General features: G+C 44.5%; 1 protein-coding gene across 1 annotated transcript in view; it reads right to left on the bottom strand.

Moving 5' to 3' along the window:
* The window catches only part of LOC121584745 (eIF-2-alpha kinase activator GCN1-like), a 40,616-nt gene that overhangs the window by 3,661 nt on the left and 16,733 nt on the right, over nt 1-20,222 (bottom strand). The window contains exons 32-53 of the mRNA XM_041900825.2: nt 19,929-20,094; nt 19,603-19,797; nt 18,920-19,166; nt 18,687-18,808; nt 18,404-18,518; nt 18,016-18,195; nt 17,111-17,331; nt 16,910-16,978; nt 16,489-16,824; nt 16,241-16,383; nt 16,014-16,131; nt 15,675-15,890; nt 15,254-15,418; nt 14,915-15,076; nt 13,906-13,998; nt 12,044-12,187; nt 11,591-11,860; nt 11,275-11,388; nt 4,976-5,206; nt 4,543-4,736; nt 4,235-4,349; nt 593-689 (exon numbers count right to left, since the gene is read on the bottom strand). Coding sequence (XP_041756759.1) covers nt 593-689; nt 4,235-4,349; nt 4,543-4,736; nt 4,976-5,206; nt 11,275-11,388; nt 11,591-11,860; nt 12,044-12,187; nt 13,906-13,998; nt 14,915-15,076; nt 15,254-15,418; nt 15,675-15,890; nt 16,014-16,131; nt 16,241-16,383; nt 16,489-16,824; nt 16,910-16,978; nt 17,111-17,331; nt 18,016-18,195; nt 18,404-18,518; nt 18,687-18,808; nt 18,920-19,166; nt 19,603-19,797; nt 19,929-20,094 — 3,713 coding nt within the window. The remainder of the gene's footprint in view (nt 1-592; nt 690-4,234; nt 4,350-4,542; nt 4,737-4,975; nt 5,207-11,274; nt 11,389-11,590; nt 11,861-12,043; nt 12,188-13,905; nt 13,999-14,914; nt 15,077-15,253; nt 15,419-15,674; nt 15,891-16,013; nt 16,132-16,240; nt 16,384-16,488; nt 16,825-16,909; nt 16,979-17,110; nt 17,332-18,015; nt 18,196-18,403; nt 18,519-18,686; nt 18,809-18,919; nt 19,167-19,602; nt 19,798-19,928; nt 20,095-20,222) is intronic.

Below are 20,222 nucleotides of genomic sequence, written 5' to 3'. Positions count from 1 at the left end.
ACCTATCTGATAGGCTACTACCAGGTCCGCCACAAGACCAGGAAGTGGTATAAGATGTTTTTCTTTACCAATTTGTGGACATTGCAACATAAAAGTGCATTGAAATTACTTTGGAAAGGTGTGTGGCCACTTGGACACCAGTTAGTCCTCTCACTCAAACCCTTGTCTTTTTTTTATCTTATGTTGCACTTACCCCACATTTTCCAAAAATATTCTTATGTTACTGAATATATCCAGAGTATTTTCAGACTTCTTTATCAACAAATGCGGCGAAAAGTACATTCAATGTAAAATTCACATAAAATCTGTCTTGTGAACTGTTGTGTCCTCAACTTTGGTCTAATAATTTCCATCTCCAAAATGTCCCCTTTCAATTGCTACCATGCTTATGCATTTCATATTTATTCTGTAAGAAACATTTCAATTTAGCCCTATCCATATAGGCCAAATCCCACAACTGTAAAGGATTAAGTGTAATAAATTATAAAGGGTTAATGAATGTGTGAATACCATTTATCATAAGTGTGAATGTTTGTGCCACGTAAAGGGTAGTGTGTGGTGGAGAATATGGTGTGACAGTGTAAATTCCTACCCAGGACGTGCTGAAGCAACACACTTCTCAGCTCCTCTTCAGACAGGAAGGCACACAGCTCTCCTACACACCCTGCTGAGGACATTCGTGTAGCATCCTACACACACACCGACATGAGTCTACTTAAAGATGCACCTGGTTCATTTCAGTTTGTGACAAAACAAGCAAAACCACTTAAATATATTTTCCATAACCAAAAATATTGTATTTTCAGCTGGTGTACAAAACTGAAAGTATAAGACGCGAAAATGAAACTTGAGAACAGGAAGAATAGAAAGTGTACAGAGAACAGATCTGCCGCTTCTTAGACTTGCTTTCAATGAGAATGACAGATCTAACACATTTCTATGTGCATTTGGTTGGGTTGCCCAAAAAGTTACATATTGCAGCTTTAAGGCTTTCATACACACAAGGAGGCCGAAAACCACTTTCATAAAGCCACATCCTGCCTTGACTGACGGAAGTCAAGTCTGATCAGAGCTAAAATGTAACATTGCACTGACACTGAAACTTGGATCTGATTGTGTCCTTATGTCAGGTTCAGTATTGCAGGTATAATATATATTTAGCTAGCAAGATAAAACTGATAATTGTTTTGCACTCAATTCTAGCAATTACCACTAAAAGAGACGGGGGCGATCAGTAGTCTGCCTTAAAAACGTCTCTGTTGCATTCATACAGTGAGGGAAAAAAGGATTTGATCCCCTGCTGATTTTGTACGTTTGCCCACTGACAAAGACATGATCAGTCTATAATTTTAATGGTAGGTTTATTTGAACAGTGAGAGACAGAATAACAACAACAAAATCCAGAAAAACGCATGTCAAAAATGTTATAAATTGATTTGCATTTTGATGAGGGAAATAAGTATTTCACCCCCTCTCAATCAGAAAGATTTCTGGCTCCCAGGTGTCTTTTATACAGGTAACGAGCTGAGATTAGGAGCACACTCTTAAAGGGAGTGCTCCTAATCTCAGCTTGTTACCTGTATAAAAGACACCTGTCCACAGAAGCAATCAATCAATCAGATTCCAAACCTCTCCACCATGGCCAAGACCAAAGAGCTCTCCAAGGATGTCAGGGACAAGATTGTAGACCTACGCAAGGCTGGAATGGGCTACAAGACCATCGCCAAGCAGCTTGGTGAGAAGGTGACAACAGTTGGTGCGTTTAGTAGCAAATGGAAGAAACACAAAATAACTGTCGATCTCCCTCGGCCTGGGGCTCCATGCAAGATCTCACCTCGTGGAGTTGCAATGATCATGAGAACGGTGAGGAATCAGCCCAGAACTACACGGGAGGATCTTGTCAATGATCTCAAGGCAGCTGGGACCATAGTCACCAAGAAAACAATTGGTAACACACTACGCCGTGAAGAACTGAAATCCTGCAGCGCCCGCAAGGTCCCTCTGCTCAAGAAAGCACATATACAGGGCCGTCTGAAGTTTGCCAATGAACATCTGAATGATTCAGAGGAGAACTGGGTGAAAGTGTTGTGGTCAGATGAGACCAAAGTCGAGCTGTTTGGCATCAACTCAACTCGCCGTGTTTGGAGGAGGAGGAATGCTGCCTATGACCCCAAGAACACCATCCCCACCGTCAAACATGGAGGTGGAAACATTATGCTTTGGGGGTGTTTTTCTGCTAAAGGGACAGGACAACTTCACTGCATCAAAGGGACGATGGACGGGGCCATGTACCGTAAAATCTTGGGTGAGAACCTCCTTGCCTCAGCCAGGGCATTGAAAATGGGTCGTGGATGGGTATTCCAGCATGACAATGACCCAAAACACACGGCCAAGGCAACAAAGGAGTGGCTCTAAAAGAAGCACATTAAGGTCCTGGAGTGGCCTAGCCAGTCTCCAGACCGTAATCCCATAGAAAATCTGTGGAGGGAGCTGAATGTTCGAGTTGCCAAACGTCAGCCTCGAAACCTTAATGACTTGGAGAAGATCTGCAAAGAGGAGTGGTACAAAATCCCTCCTGAGATGTGTGCAAACCTGGTGGCCATCTACAAGAAACGTCTGACCTCTGATTGCCAACAAGGGTTTTGCCACCAAGTACTAAGTCATGTTTTGCAGAGGGGTCAAATACTTATTTCCCTCATTAAAATGCAAATCAATTTATAACATTTTTGACATGCGTTTTTCTGGATTTTGTTGTTGTTATTCTGTCTCTCACTGTTCAAATAAACCTACCATTAAAATTATAGACTGATCATGTCTTTGTCAGTGGGCAAACGTACAAAATCAGCAGGGGATCAAATACTTTTTTCCCCTCACTGTACATGCTGTAGTCAGTGTGTCTGCTCGAAGACATACCAGAGATGGAAGAGGAAGTGAGACACCCCATTCGCTGTTTTTTTCTGGTTCAATGAAAGTCTACTACAGTGAGCATTGGGCCAGTGACACATTTGTTGTTTTGAGACTGTACTCCAGCACTTTGGATTTTAAACGATACAATGACTATGAGGTTAGTGTGGACTGTCAGCTTTTAATTTGAAGGTATTTTCATCCATATTGGATGAACCGTTTAGGAAGTACAGCACTTTCTGTATATAGTCCCCCCCCCCCCCATTATAGGGGACCAAAAGTATTGGCACAAATTCACTTATATGCGTATTAAAGTAGTCAAAAGTTTAGTATTTGGTCCCATATTCCTAGCACGCAATGATTATATCAAGTTTATGACTTGTTGGATGTATTTTCTGTTTGTTTTGGTTGTGTTTAAGATTATCTGTGCCCAATAGAAATGAATGGTCATTTTGGAGTCACTTTTATTATAAATAAGAATAGAATATGTTTCTAAACACTTCCACATTAATGTGGATGCTACCATGATTACATATAGTCCTGAATGAATTGTGAATAATGATGAGTGAGAAAGTTAAGGCATAAATATCATACCTCCCCCCCAAAAATGCTAACCTCCCCTGTTATTGTAATGGTGAGAGGTTAGCATGTCTGAGGGTATGATATGTGTGTCTAACTTTCTCACTTATCATTATTCATGATTAAGTTAGGACTATCCGTAATAATGGTAGCATCCACATTAATGTAGAAGTGTTTAGAAACATTATATTCTTATTTACAATAAAAGTGACTCCAAAATGACACAATACATTATCTACCATAAATTTCTATTGGGCACAAAATAATCTGAAACACAACCAAACAAACAGCAAATGCAGCCAACAAGTTTGTAGAGTCAAAAGCTTGATGTAATCATTGCGTGCTTGGAATATGGGACCAAATACTTAACTTTTTACTATAATACATAAGTTAATTTGTCCCAATATTTTTGGTCCCCTAAAATGGTGGGGGGCTATGTAAAATAACTCCTGTAATTTCTAAACGGTTCACCCGATATGGATGAAAATACCCTCAAATTAAAGCTGACAGTCTGCACATTAACCTCATATATCATTTAAAATCCAAAGTGCTGGAGTACAGAGCCAAAACAACAAAACATTTGTCACCGTCCAAATACTTTGAGCTCAATGTAGGTAGACCAGACCCAGCTGCTATTGCATTGGTGCCTATGGGAGACCCACCCCGTTAAGTAGACGAGAACTGACAATTGTTTTCAATGTTAAACGGCCTGAGTGAACCATCTTCATTTATCCACCATCTTTGGACATACCTCATCATGTCCCAGCATGCTCAGCAATGTCGTGGTAATGTTTTTCCTGATGGCTGGGTCGACCTTTGACCCCGCTCCCTGGATGACAAATCGTAAGGCTTGTAGCATGGTCTCCCTAAAAGATGGGAGCAGAACACTAGGCTCACAAGGTTGATTGATTGATTAAATCCAATCAATCAAAAATAATGTTCTAAATGAGAGGAATCCTATATGGAACTGATCACTACTCTTGATATTGTTTCTCAGTATGAACACCCGAGGGTTGCAAAATTCCGGAAACATTCCCATAATTTCATGGTTTTGCATACCTGACTCCTGAGTCCTCAGCGTTGTTGATGGCAGAGAGCTGCTCGGTAAATAGGGGGTCCACCTTGCTGTGGATAGAGACCAGCTGGCCCAGGGCCTCAGCAGCCCTCAGTCTGACCGCCCGGCTGGAGTCCTGCAGAGCCTTTAGGAAGGTGGTCTGGAGCTGGGGCAGGAAGGGCTTCAGGGCTATGCCCACCTGGAGACGGGCAGAGCAACAGGGTCAGGACCAGAGCCAGACACCATCCATCCTTCCAGCAGGGAGGAAACTACAGGATTGTTTATTAGGCACAAAATGGAAAAAACTTTTAGAAATGGAAGAGCAAAATTTTTTGTTTAATGACTATTTCATGTATTAACCCCCCCCCAAAAGGTCCCCTCCCATTTTCTGCTTACCGAACACAACCTTTAACATCAGAATCATCAGCAGACACTGACCTTGGCCAGCAGCAGGGTGAGTGTCTCTAGCAGAGCGGTCTTCACGGTCCAGGTAAAGCGGTCTCCCAGGATACGGATGAGCGGTCCAGTGATGTTGACCACAGACGGTCGGAGAGCATCGGGGGAGGTCAGCTTGATGACTCCTCCCAGCGCTTTGGCAGCCTCCTCTTTCTGCTCAGGACTGCCTGTCAACACTCCCTCCCTCAGCACTGGCAGGATGCAGGTCACACCCTGGGGAAGTGGGAAAGAGAGGAGAAGAAGAGGGGTAAAGAGGAAGAGGAGACGAGGGAGGATACAAGGTATTATAACATTAGTCAGCCTGAGTAACTTGTAGATATGACTGTATTGGTGTTTTTCTATCTAGACTTACCCCCACACCAGGGTGTTGCCAGTATTAATAGCAACGGTCATCACAATTGTTACAAGGTTTTAAAAACAATTCTAATAAATACAACAGTTGGACAATGGATGAAGATACTCTAAACGTTTTGAATTTTTATAATCCATCAGATATTGACTGAATTATAGCACATAAAACATTTCTGGCACAGACAAATAATGAATGGTGTTCAGGGATTTTGGTGGAATTCAGGTCAATTTATTGTCAAATCTTAAAATGCACTCATATACACTTATTGTATCAGTTTTTTTAAATATTTTGTGTTAAGATTAAGAAAATGATGTGCCTCATTTGCATAAATAGACCAGAGGTATTAGCATATATTAATATAAAGGTGTGAAACAGGGCTGCAACCACAACACTTGCTCAGTCTACCCTACCTGCACGGTCTAGACTGCCTCATTAATTACGTTGTCACCTTCTCTTGCATGATTCAAGTGTGTCAATAGCAGGCTACCCTCGGATTAAAAATCAACACGCTTGGCTCTAGGTTACACCCATCTAAACATACTTGACATTGTTTGCAAGATCAAACATATCACTATAATCCGAGTGTTCATTTCAGGAAGTTGCTTTCATTTCAGCGCATCTAATTTGTAAACATTTCAACTGTATTAAATTATTACTTTCAATTCCACAAAAAATGAACAGCCATCAAAATAAAGTTATCTTTCTTCTCTTTCTTGTGATGTAAGTGTCAAAACAGTGCGTTAAATCCCCGACGAAGCTTTCTTATAGATCCAACAAAAAGACAATGTATTCCATTGAGGCCATTTCAGCCATTACCAGTGTTTGACAGGTCAGTAAACGTTTCAGCGATCATAACATTAACGGGGGAAAACGACAGGCACAAGCAAGAGTATGAAAGAATCGCAGGAGTAAAATGAAAGCAATCAATCCAGCGAGAGTTAAATGACAAGTGGATTTTGCACCCTCAAACACAGTAAATAGATAGTTGATAAAGACAGATCCTCAGGTGGGCGGGGCATGCATGTTGCTAATGTAAACTAGTGTTAAGGCGTCAGCTTGCTTCAGTTCAACTGGCGGCTAGCTGAATTCGGCAACGTGAACCGAAGGAGTGTGCTTGCATACTCCCTTAAAAAGACCATAGCTTGAAAAACGAGAAAAAAAGCGGCAAAAGTACTGTTTGTCCATTTTAAGACGCAGTAGCCAATAAACTTCCTCAAAATAGTCAGAATTACATCTAACTATGATGTTTCGTGCAGTATTTCTCAATGAAATAATGTGCATGAAAAGGAGTCGTCTCTCATTGAATGACAACAAATACTTTTTTGAAGAAACCCTACTGTTCACCAATCACGGACGAGGGGGCGTAGACTTTGGCTACCGACTTCGGCTTGCCTCCAGGGGGGAAAAAATGTGTGCCCAAACAGCTGAAAAAACCCTTACCGAAGTCCAAAACGAACAAAAACTTCAAATTGTTGCCATAATATACAGTGCAATGGGAAAGTATTCAGACCCCTTGACTTTTTCCAGATTTTGTTAAATTACAGCCTTATTTCTAAAATAGATTAAATTGTTTTTATTCCCCCCTCAATCTACACACAATACCCCACAATGACAAAGCAAACAGGTGTAGATTTTTTATACAAAATACAAAACTGAAATATCACATTTACATAAGTATTCAGACACTTTACTCAGTACTTTGTTGAAGCACCTTTGTCAGTGATTACAGCCTCGAGTCTTCTTGGGTATGACGCTACAAGCTTGGCACACCTGTTTTTGGGGAGTTTCTCTGCAGATCCTCTCAAGCTCTGTCAGGTTGGATGGGAAGCGTCGCTGCACAGCTATTTTCAGGTATCTCCATTTTTTTTACATTTACATTTTAGTCATTTAGCAGACGCTCTTATCCAGAGTGACTTACAGTTAGTGAGTGCATACATTTTTCATCTCCAGAGATGTTTGATCGGGTTCAAGTCCGGGCTCTGGCTGGGCCACTCAAGGACATTCAGAGAGTTGTCCCGAAGCCACTCCTGCGTTGTCTTGGCTGTGTGCTTAGGGTCGTTGTCCCGTTGGAAGGTGAACCTTTTCCCCAGTCTGAGGTCCTGAGCGCTCTGGAGAAGGTTTTCATAAAAAAATCGGTGTACTTAGCGCCGTTCATATTTACCTCGATCCTGATTAGTCTCCCAGTCCCTGCCGCTGAAAAACATCCCCACAGCATGATGCTGCCACCACCATGCTTCACCGTACGGATGGTATTGGCCAGGTGATGAGCAGTGCCTGGTTTCCTCCAGACGTGACGCTTGGCATTCAGGCCAAAGAGTTCAATCTTGGTTTCATCAGACCAGAGAATCTTGTTTCTCATGGTCTGAGAGTCCTTTAGGTGCCTTTTGGCAAACTCCAAGCGGGCTGTCATGTGCCTTTTACTGAGGAGTGGCTTCCGTCTGGCCACTCTACCATAAAGGCCTGATTGGTGGAGTGCTGCAGAGATGGTTGTCCGTCTGGAACATTCTCCCATCTCCATAGAGGAACTAAGGAGCTCTGTCAGAATGACCATCAGCTTCTTGGTCTCCTCCCTGACCAAGGCCCTTCTCCCCAGATTGCTCAGTTTGGCCGGGCGGTCGGCTCTAGGAAGAGTCTTGGTGGTTCCAAACTTCTTCCATTTAAGAATGATGAGGCCACTGTGTTCTTGGGGACCTTCAATGCTGCAGACATTTCTTGGTACCCTTCCCCAGATCTGTGCCTCGACACAATCCTGTCTCGAAGCTCTACGGACAATTCCTTCGACCTCATGGCTTGGTTTTTGCTCTGTCAGCTGTGGGACCTTATATAGACGGGTGTGTGCCTTTCCAAATCATGTCAAAATTGTTGTTTTTCTAGCTCCAACAGTGCAGTCAATACCTAACCATACAAAACAAACAATACACACAAATCCCAAAAATAAAGGAAATAAGAAATATCAGGACGAGCAATGTCAGAGTCCGGAATATAAATATACAGTGGGAAAAAAAAGTATTTAGTCAGCCACCAATTGTGCAAGTTCTCCCACTTAAAAAGATGAGAGAGGCCTGTCATTTTCATCATAGGTACACGTCAACTATGACAGACAAATTGAGGGAAAAAAATCCAGAAAATCACATTGTAGGATTTTTAATGAATTTATTTGCAAATTATGGTGGAAAATAAGTATTTGGTCACCTACAAACAAGCAAGATTTCTGGCTCTCACAGACCTGTAACTTCTTCTTTAAGAGGCTCCTCTGTCCTCCACTCATTGCCTGTATTAATGGCACCTGTTTGAACGTGTTATCAGTATAAAAGACACCTGTCCACAACCTCAAACAGTCACACTCCAAACTCCACTATGGCCAAGTCCAAAGAGCTGTCAACGGACACCAGAAACAAAATTGTAGACCTGCACCAGGCTGGGAAGACTGAATCTGCAATAGGTAAGCAGCTTGGTTTGAAGAAATCAACTGTGGGAGCAATTATTAGGAAATGGAATACATACAAGACCACTGATCATCTCCCTCGATCTGGGGCTCCACGCAAGATCTCACCCCGTGGGGTCAAAATGATCACAAGAACGGTGAGCAAAAATCCCAGAACCACACGGGGGGACCTAGTGAATGACCTGCAGAGAGCTGGGACCAAAGTAACAAAGCCTACCATCAGTAACACACTACGCTGCCAGGGACTCAAATCCTGCAGTGCAGACGTGTCCCCCTGCTTAAGCCAGTACATGTCCAGGTCCGTCTGAAGTTTGCTAGAGTGCATTTGGATGATCCAGAAGAGGATTGGGAGAATGTCATATGGTCAGATTAAACCAAAATATAACTTTTTGGTAAAAACTCAACTCGTCGTGTTTGGAGGACAAAGAATGCTGAGTTGCATCCAAAGAACACCATACCTACTGTGAAGCATGGGGTGGAAACATCATGCTTTGGGGCTGTTTTTCTGCAAAGGGACCAGGACGACTGATCCGTGTAAAGGAAAGAATGAATGGGGCCATGTATCGTGAGATTTTGAGTGAAAACCTCCTTCCATCAGCAAGGGCATTGAAGATGAAATGTGGCTGGGTCTTTCAGCATGACAATGATCCCAAACACACCGCCCGGGCAACGAAGGAGTGGCTTCGTAAGAAGCATTTCAAGGTCCTGGAGTGGCCTAGCCAGTCTCCAGATCTCAACCCCATAGAAAATCTTCGGAGGGAGTTGAAAGTCTGTGTTGCCCAGCGACAGCCCCAAAACATCACTGCTCTAGAGGAGATCTGCATGGAGGAATGGGCCAAAATACCAGCAACAGTGTGTGAAAACCTTGTGAAGACATACAGAAAACGTTTGACCTGTGTCATTGCCAACAAAGGGTATATAACAAAGTATTGAGAAACTTTTGTTATTGACCAAATACTTATTTTCCACCATAATTTGCAAATAAATTCATTAAAAATCCTACAATGTGATTTTCTGGATTTTTTTTTCTCATTTTGTCTGTCATAGTTGACGTGTACCTATGATGAAAATTACTGGCCTCTCTTATCTTTTTAAGTGGGAGAACTTGCACAATTGGTGGCTGACTAAATACTTTTTTCCCCCACTGTATATGTATATGATGGTGTATTATAGACATTATATGAATAGAAAAGGAGTGTACAGCATTAATTATATAGGATGAGCCTTGACTAGAATGAAGTGGGTAATAGAGTATGTAAACATTATTAAAGTGACCAGTGTTCAATAACTGTGTACATAGGGCAGCAGTCTCTAAGGTGCAGGGTTGAGTACCGGATGGTAGCCGGCTAATAACAGTGACTAAAGTTCAGGGCAGAGCTAGTTAAAGTAATGGAAAGGTTTGCCAGTCCTGTCAGCCGTTTTGATACACAGGCGTGAAAATATACTGCAAATCTGTCTCCTCTGTTGGCAAAAAGTTGGATGACTGTCTGTACTGTAATGTGGCTGTGCTTGGCTTAATGACTCCAGGCTTTTTGGGATCTCTCTCTCTCTCTCTCTCTCGCAGTCTGGTGCCATCATTCATAATCACTATGCAGTTCCTGCTCTGATTGGCTGAAATGATCTACGTCCGGATATCACTTGTCATCGACAAACTGATATGTTTCACTATCTGCCACAGTGTTCTCCTATCAGCTGCCAGCCTGTTGTTTAGCAGGTACAGACAGCTGGCATGGGGATACTCCCATGTTCAATTCACTGTTGGTGTCATCAGTATGAAAAATGTATGCACTCACTAACTGTAAATCGCTCTGGATTAGAGCGTCTGCTAAATGACTAAAATGTAATGTCCAATCAATTGAATTTACCACAGGTGGACTCCAATAAAGTTGTAGAAACATCTCAAGGATGATAAATGGAAACAGGATGCACCGGAGCTCAATTTCGAGACTTATGTAAATAAGGTATCTGTTTTTCATTTTTAATACATTTGCCAAAAATTCTAAAAACCTGTTTTCGCTTTGTCATTATGGAGTATTGTGTGTAGATTGAGGACATTTTTTTATTTAATCCATTTTAGAATAAGGCTGTAACGTAACAAAATGTGGAAGGGAAGGGGTCTGAATACTTTCCGAATGAACAAACTCCGAACTGTTTGGCTGGGAAGCATGCGGACGCCTTTAGTGTGTTTCCATCAGGAGTGTGACACTAAAGACTTGTAGCGAGCAGATTCAGCCTCTGCATCATTCAAGACTGTTGCTTTGTTTGAAGGTGTTAAAGTTCACAGTTAGCCAGTGTTATGTAAATGCCAGCTGAAAAGTACCCAGGGGGCTTGGTTCCAAGTTAAGGTCCACCGGAGCCATGGCCCAGTGAGACATGGGTGCCGGCCCGCGTAGATGGTAACAGAAAAGTCTGAGCCTTCTGAGTAAAACACTGGGCTAAATCCTCAGTGGAAATGCGCCATATGTGTCTAGAGGAGAGGCTTACCTTCTTGGGCAGACAGAACCCAGGCAGATGCTGACCCTTGACGTCTGCTGCCACTGATCGGATGTCTCTGTGCAGGTCGTCAATCAGAGCCAGCTGGCTGCCAGCGTCCAGTTTCTACAAAAACAAACAAACAAGAGTCTAACATTGCCTCACATAGATACATACTATGTCAGTTAACCTAGTGGCCTTTGGTTATCTATAAAATCAATGCTGCATAAAGCTGCAACACACATGAATAACAAATACTGTATGACGTCAGTAAACCCTGACAAACTAATTCCCAGTGCCTGTAATGCTCATGGTGCCAACAGCTAACCTTGGTGATGGAGTTGATGGCGTCCCAGCTCTGAACCAGGACCTCAGGGTTGGAGTCGTTGAGCAGGCGGATGAGGCCTGACAGCAGGTTGCGTGTGTGGGTGCTGTAGTCCAGGCGGGTGCGGGAGAAGTATCCATTCAGGATGGTGGCGGCGGCCTGTCTGAGACCAGCGTCAGGTGATCTGGTGGCCTCCAGCAGGTCCTCGATGATGATACGCTGACCAACTTCATCCTCCACAGACAGGATCACTGCCTGGCAGCTGGCCAGCTCCTAGAGGACGGGTGGGGTGAGGACAGGGGTTATATGAGCCTGGGGACAGAGCCATCATCTAGTGACCACAACAGCCCACTAAGAACCACTGTAATATTATCCCATGATGATGACTGTAATAGTAGTGCCCGTCCACTTGCTACTGCTTTACAACCATCTTGTAATCATGAATGCTGTTATTACCTGCTGTCCTTCCTCTGTTCCCAGCTTGTCTTTCAGAGAGGAGTAGAGGGCGGGCAGGATGACCCCCAGGTGGCGTGTCAGAGCGTCTCCAGCCACGGCAGATAGGAAGGCCAGCACACGCGTGTTCACTGGAGGAGCAGTCAGCTGACAGGGGAGAGGAGAGGATAGCATTCATACACAGAACTACACTACCAGTCAGAAGTTTTAGAACACATACTCATTTGAGGGTTTTTCTTTATTTTTACTATTTTCTACATTGTAGAATAATAGTGAAGACATCAAAACTATGAAATAACACATATGGACTCATGTAGCAACCAAAAAAGTGTTAAACAAATCAAAACATATTTTATATTTGAGATTCTTCAAATAGCCACCCTTTGCCTTGATGACAGCTTTGCACACTCTTGGCATTCTCTCAACCAGCTTCATGACGTAGTCACCTGGAATGCATTTCAATTAACAGGTATGCCTTCATAAAAGTTAATTTGTGGAATTTCTTTCCTTCTTAATGTGCCAATCAGTTGTGTTGTGACAAGGTAGGGGGGGGGGGTTACAGAAGATAGCCCTATTTGGTAAAAGACCAAGTCCATATTATGGCAAGAACAGCTCAAATAAGCAAAGAGAAACAACAGTCCATCATTACTTTAAGACACGAAGGTCAGTCACTCCGGAAAATTTCAAGAACTATGAAAGTTTCTTCAAGTGCAGTCGCAAAAACCATCAAGCACTATGATGAAATTGGCTCTCATGAGGTCCACCACAGGAATGGAAGACCCAGAGTTACCTCTGCTGCAGAGGATAAGTTCATTAGAGTTACCAGCCTCAGAAATTGCAGCCCAAATAAATGCTTCACAGAGTTCAAGTCACAGACACATCTCAACAACTGTTCAGAGGGGACTGTGTGAATCAGGCCTTCATGGTTGAATTTCTGCAAAGAAACCACTACTAAAGGACACCAATAAGAAGAAACACGAGCAACGGACATTAGACCGGTGGAAATGTGTCCTTTGGTCTGGAGTCCTATTTGGAGATTTTTGGTTCCAACCGCCGTGTCTTTGTGAGATGTGGTGTCGGTGAACGGATGATCTCCGCATGTGTATTTCCCCCGTAAAGCATGGAGGAGGAGGTGTTATGGTGTGGGGGTGCTTTGCTGGTGACACTGTCTGTGATTTATTTAGAATTCAAGGCTCACTTAACCAGCATGGCTACCACAGCATTCTGAAGCGATACGCCATACCATCTGGTTTGGGCTTAGTGGGACTATCATTTGTTTTTCAACAGGACAATGACCCAACACACCTCCAGGCTGTGTAAGGGCTATTTTACCAAGAAGGAGAGTGATGGAGTGCTGCATCAGATGACCTGCCTCCACAATCCCCCAACCAAATTGAGATGGTTTGGGATGAGTTGGACCACAGAGTGAAGGAAAAGCAGCCAACAAGTGCTCAGCATATGTGGGAACTCCTTCAAGACTGTTGGAAAAGTATTCCAGGTGAAGCTGGTTGAGAGAATGCCAAGCATGTACAAAGCTGTCATCAAGGCAAAGAGTGGCTATTTGAATAATCTCAAAATATAAAAGAGATTTTGAGTTGTTTAACACATTTTTGGTTACTACATGATTCCTTGTGTTATTTCATAGTTTTGATGTCTTCACTATTTTTCTACAATGTAGAAAATTGTAAAAAATAAAGAAAAACCCTGGAATGAGTAGGTGTTCTAAGACTTTTGACCGGTAGTGTACACTCATACTATAAAAGACTTAAAGGCACTTTGAGCATCAGGAAAAGTGTTATATAAATCCAATAAATTATAATTGAGATTAACCATTGTTAGTAGTGTATAATGTGTGGACAGCTCACCTTGGGCACCAGGTAGGGCAGCACAGAGCGACTCTTTACTGCCATCACCTGTTTCAGACCATCCAGAGCAAACTCTGCAGTCTCCTCATCATCCTGCACACAGAGAAACATTAACCTCACTCTATATAGGTCCCGTGTAGCTCAGTTGGTAGAGCATGGCGCTTGCAAAGCCAGGGTTGTGGGTTCGATTCCCACGGGGGGCCAGTATGAAAATGTATGCACTCACTAACTGTAAGTCGCTCTGGATAAGAGCGTATGCTAAATGACTCAAATGTAAATATTCTGTTCCATGGTGGGTCCTCTCTGCCCTCTCCAGAATTGCTTTAGGGAGGTACAGGGGAGTGAGTATTACTGAACACAATGTGTGGATACCAGGCCCCCAGTGTCTGGTCTGGAGCGTTAAGTCACGAGCTCTACTGGTCGGCTACTGCGTAACAACGTAGCAGTGCTAAAAGCCCTAGTCTGCCCTAGAAAGCCTATGTAAATTACGATCGCCAGAACGGCCAAACAATTTTTTTAGACGGCTGTTTTGAGCTCTAAAATGTGTTTATTATGATCGAGTTCGATCCCCACAGTGAATTCTTATCAAGTTCGCTACAAATCGAGACATTTTATTAAATCCATTCTGACGACTACATTTGTTGTTACACAGGACCACGTGACACAGACCAATCACATGCCGGCAGGCTACGAGGAGGCTCCCGGTTGACTCTCCCAGGCAGGATGAAAGCTACGACATCGACCATGATCCTTTGCTAGTTACGGCCACTTGAACTATGATGCTTAGCGATTTTTTGGTGCCATTCAAGCCCCATTCAGCAATATGGCACGCTTCAAATTCAAATACTTCCGGCTTCATGCGCCATCGGAAGTTTTCCATTGGAATACGTGGATGACGTCAGCGCAATCACTATCTACTGGTTTTAATGTCTATGGTGGATACAGAGGGTTTTTTAGAGGTGAATTGGGTTTATGTTGGTGTGTGTGTGTGTGTGGATGTGTCTCTCACCAGCTGTTTGAGCAGGGCAGGCAGGATGTCATCCAGGGCCTGGTGACCTATGGTGGCGTGGAGCTGCTCAAAGGTTTTGGCTGCAGCCTCTCGTACCTCCTCAAGGGGGTCACACAGAGCCTTCCTCACTGTGGGGACCAGGGACTCAGAGAATATCAGCACCTGGAAACATACACAACACACACATTGTCACCTTACTGCTCTACCATGGCATCACATCACATACCCCTGCTATGTCTAAGACATTTAAAGGTTTCCCTTGAAAAATTGATACTCATCTCAAGGGACTGCCAGGTTAAATAAAGGAAAAAGTGGCCAGGTATGTGTTGAGGAACTGACCGCGTCCCTGCTGGTGGACTTCATGATCTCACTGAGGCCGATGCACACGCCCTGCCTCTCATCACTCTTGTCTGAGCGCAGACCCTCCTCCAGGATAGGAATGATCTCTGGGAGGATCTTCTCTCCCAGTTTACGGACCAAGTCTCCAAGTGTCCTCGCAGCGATCTACAACCAGAGAGAGAAGTCACATTCAGTAACCCAGGGATCAGAAGCAGGAGAGAACACAGAACGCAAACACACTCAAATTCAGACAAGAATACTGTAATTCAGTAATAACAGAAATCTAAAGTCTTACAATGTGCAACTAAAGAACAGGACAACAGAGAGTTAGACAAAGGGGATGTGATACAGTTTAATAGTTGTGAGAGGGAAAGAAGGAAACAACTCCATAGATTCTAGACTTGGGGAGCAGTAGCGTTACCGTTCTCTTGTCGGGGCAGTCGGAGGCCAGGAAGCCCAGCAGCAGAGTGAAGAGGGTGGGCAGGATCTCCCGGAGGGTGCGGGGCGTGTTGGACACCACGATCTTCCACACGTGGAGGGAGGCCTGTCGTACCACCAGCTGGGTGTCTGAACGGCCCATGTAGAGGCCAGACAGGACTCGGTTACGCCTCTCTCCACCCAGGGCTCCGATGATAGCCTGGGAGACGAGGAAGAGAGCTCAGCAGCAACACTACATACCTTCAACATTCTTTACTTCTAATATACACCACTATATAATCAACGATCTATACAGTACAATCATGTATATTTGTCAGAATACCTTGTTGGACTGCGCTGTGCCAAAGTTGTCGTCCTCTGAGGCGGTCTCGGTGGTCATCTTCCCTGTGACTCCAGAGATGTGGAACAGTAGGTCTCCCAGCAGCTGCACAGAGCTGAACCTGTGAACCAGAGACAACATGGAGGCATACATTACTATCACTGCCAAGTAAAACCATTACATACTGACATAAAATGTATATTGTGTGTATATATGGGTAGATGCCTGACCTAATCCTCCAGAGGTCATCAAACAGGCCCTGTTCCAGTTCAGGCAGCAGCAGGGCAATGGCAGTCTCAGCGTACATGCTGATGATGCGCTGGCCGGCACGCAGGGCAGTGTCTCTCACATACTCGTTCTCATCTGCCAGAGCCTGTAATACCGAGGAGAGAGGGAGAGACTGGTGAGAGGTGTTCACAACCAGAACGAGAAAGAGAGAGATTGGAGAGATGGTAGTGAATGGTGAGTGCTCCCCTACCTTGAGGATGCAGGGGATTATGGGGCCAACGTAGGGGGTGAACCTGTCCCCGAAGGTGAGGGGCAGGTAGATGAACATCATGATGTAACCGTCGCGGACGTGGGAGGCGATGTCCACCTTGCTGGCCGTCTGCACCACGTCTGGCATCAGCTTGTCCAGCTTCTCCACGCCCAGCCCAGCCATCACTTCAGCCAGACCTTGGGCAGCTCCAGAGCGGTCCACAGAGCTCTGCTCAGATGCCAGGGTCTCCATGAGCCAGGGCATCAGGTCATCAAAGCAAGACTCACCCATGCCCTTCACCATGGCACCCAGGGCCTTGGCTGACACTGTACGCACCTGAGAGGAGAGAGAGAGTTATCAGGTAACCAAACCACTTAACGTTAACGTGTTTGTTGTTGAGCTGTTAGGCACAGGCACATACCTCAGGCACAGGGTCCAGCAGAGAGGCTTTGAGTCCAGGAATGACACTGGGCAGGTATGGGGACAGGTCCTGTAACACAAAGAGACAAACACATTGTGTCAACCATTAGAAACACATATATTATAAACTTAGAGCATTTTGAGAAGATCAATTGATGAATTGTGGAACAATGCAGCTCAATATCCCAGTGTTGCTATGTACCTTCTGGTCAGTGAGGGAGTACATGTTGCCGATGATCTGAGCAGCCATCTTGCGAGTGTCAGTGGAGCGGTCCTGGAAGGCCCTCTGGACGATGGGCATGATGAGGGCAAGGGAGGGGGCGTCGATGAAGTGGACAAACTTGGTGTCCAGCAGCGTCTGCAGGCAGTTCTGGGTCTTACGGGAGGGATCAGTGAGGGCGTCCAGCAGGATGGGGGTTATGGCTGAGAGGGGGACAGAAACACTGTTCGTAACCACCCTAAAATACCAATCGGTATCTGTATTACCCCTACATATGCATTTGTGGAAAAAGTACCCAATTGTCATACTTGAGTAAAAGTAAAGATACCGTAATAGAAAATGACTCAAGTAAAAGTGAGTCACCCAGTAAAATACTACTTGAGTAAAAGTCTAAAAGTATTTGGTTTTAAATATACATAAATGTCAAAAGTAAAAGTATAAACCATTTCAAATTCATATCAAGCAAACCAGACGGCACCATTTTATTGTTTTTAAAATGTACTGATAGCCAGGGCCCCACTCAGACATAATTTACAAATGAAGCATGTGTGTTTAGTGAGTCCGCCAGATCAGAGGCAGTAGGGATGACCAGGGATGTTCTCTTGATAAGTGTGTAAATTAGACCATTTTGCTGTTCAACATGTAACGAGTACTTTCGGGTGTCAGGGAAAATGTATGGAATTAAAAGTACATTATTTTTCTTTAGGAATGTAGTGAAGTAAAAGTAGTCAAACATATACATGGTAAAGTAGAGTACAGATATAAAAAATTACTTAATTACTTTCACACAACTGTACAGATGTATAAGTAAAATTAACAGAATTTTTTTTTACTGAATTTTTGCATTTCTATAGCTAAATCTCAGAGTTGAGCACAGCCCTCCATACCTAGGATCTCAGGGTTGCGGATGACAGAGCCGATCTGTCGTAAGGCCTGTTGGCCGGCATTCTGCACTTTGACATGGGAGTCAGTCAGCACCTCGGTCAGCTTGGGCACAATGCTGGGCAGGCAGGAGGACAGCTGCTTAGGGGCACAGTATGCCATGGCACCCAGGAGCTCCACAGAACCTGGAGGAGGAAAGTAGAGTAGATAGGGGAGAGTATAAGGATTAAGGAGAGAGAGATAAATTGGGAGCAGAGTGGGGGCAAAGGAAGGGAGGACAAGACAAGGATGTGGTTACCATCAGGTGATTGCTGAATGGTTCAATCCTATCATTTGGGATAACATGGCACAGCTCTCAAAAAAAGGCCCATGATGCAGTGGGTGGACCCTCACCTGCTTTGGTCCTCCAGGACTCCTCCTCCAGAGCCACCAGCAGGGAGGGCAGCACCAACTTCACCCCGTGGGCACTCAGGTTCCTCATCACCGCCTTGGCACAGTCATCTGCCGCCTGGAAAAGGGCAGTTACGTTAGGTAGAGCGTAATGCACAACAAAACGTGAGTGAATGTGAGAATTATTAGGTGGAAAAGTAGTGTTGAGTGAGAAGTGTGTGAGAAAGCGGGATAAAGAGAGAAAGTAGGTGGGATTGAAATGAGAAGCTGGTAATGTTAACTCTACCTCTCTGACGTACTGGTTCCCGTCCCCAAAGCAGAGCAGGAGGTGGGGCAGCACGTGGACCACATAGGGCTCAAACAGCTTCCCCAGCATGTTGCACAGCATCTCAAAGGCAAACAGGGCACCTGGAGAAGACCGAGAGAGTTAAGTGTTAGAAATCACAGGCAAAGATAGCGGGTGAACAAACTACACCATAGAGCCCAGCAAGGTTAAGCAACTGGCAAGGAGTCACTGACCCTCTCTGCGTCGGAAGTTCTTCTTGTCCTGGATGGCGTCGCTCAGGGTGCTCATGATGTCCTGCTGTTTGAGGGCCAGGATGCCCAGGCCTTTGACCAGGCCTGCCAGGCCGTAGGCCGCACCCTTCCTCTCAGCGTACTTGTCACTCTCCAGCAGCAGCTGCAGCAGCTTACGCACCATCCCCCCAGCATCCTCCCTGATGGCAGGGACCAGAGGAGGCAGGCAGCTAGCCACAGACTCCTGGACCTGAGGGAGGAAAGAGACAGACAAGATCACGATTACCATAAGAAGGCTTAGTGATGCTCAGCTGAGGCCAATGTGACAATGTAAAGGCATTTCATTGTAAAGGTCAATGCATATAGGTTATAGAAATCAAGATGAAACCTACAGTGAGGGAAATGATTATTTGATCCCCTGCTGATTTTGTACGTTTGCCCACTGACAAAGAAATGACCAGTCTATAATTTTAATGGTAGGTTTATTTGAACAGTGAGAGACAGAATAACAACAAAAAAATCCAGAAAAACGCATGTCAAAAATGTTATAAATTGATTTGCATTTTAAAGAGGGAAATAAGTATTTGACCCCCTCTCAATCAGAAAGATTTCTGGCTCCCAGGTGTATTTTATACAGGTAACAAACTGAGATTAGGAGCACACTCTTAAAGGGATTTTTCCAGTACCTGCTGTGACGGTGTGGAGAGTGCTGTGATGAGCTTGGCCACGATGGGTTTGACCTTGGGATCACTCTTTTCCAGATGTTTGGCCAGAGAGCCCATTAGGATGACCACACTCTGGCGGACTGAGTCGTAGCTGGCATCCTGTGGGGCGTTCTTCAGAAACTCCTCGAACACGGGGAGCAGGGAGCTCACATTGTCCTTGAACACAACACAACACACTACTCAGAAAGAAAACGGATATACTGTAGCAGTCCATTGAGAGAGGAGCCGTTGCATTGGGTGCCAGGAGATGCGTGTGGTTGTCTAGAGTAAATAAAGAATGTTGGTACCTTTCCATGTGTGTTGAGGGCAGAGAGGGCAGCGTCCAGCATGCAGCGCCGCACCTCAGGGTGACGGTCATTCAGGGCGTCAGGAACAAAGAACAGGAAGAGAGGGGTGACCTGGGGCTCATCCAGGTACTGACACAGCTTGTTCAGAGCCAGGGCGATTCCACACCTGCAGACACCAACACACCCTTAAGACACCACGCAACAAGGTGGTCCCACTTAAAAACACAGCAAATTAGGATATAGAAAGCTATCAACATTATCATCACCCAGTGCTATACACTGGAATAAGAGTTG

This window comes from Coregonus clupeaformis, chromosome 16 (genome assembly GCF_020615455.1).
Source record: "Coregonus clupeaformis isolate EN_2021a chromosome 16, ASM2061545v1, whole genome shotgun sequence".
In the NCBI taxonomy this organism is placed as follows: domain Eukaryota; kingdom Metazoa; phylum Chordata; class Actinopteri; order Salmoniformes; family Salmonidae; genus Coregonus; species Coregonus clupeaformis.
This window is presented reverse-complemented; position numbering and strand designations above follow the sequence as displayed.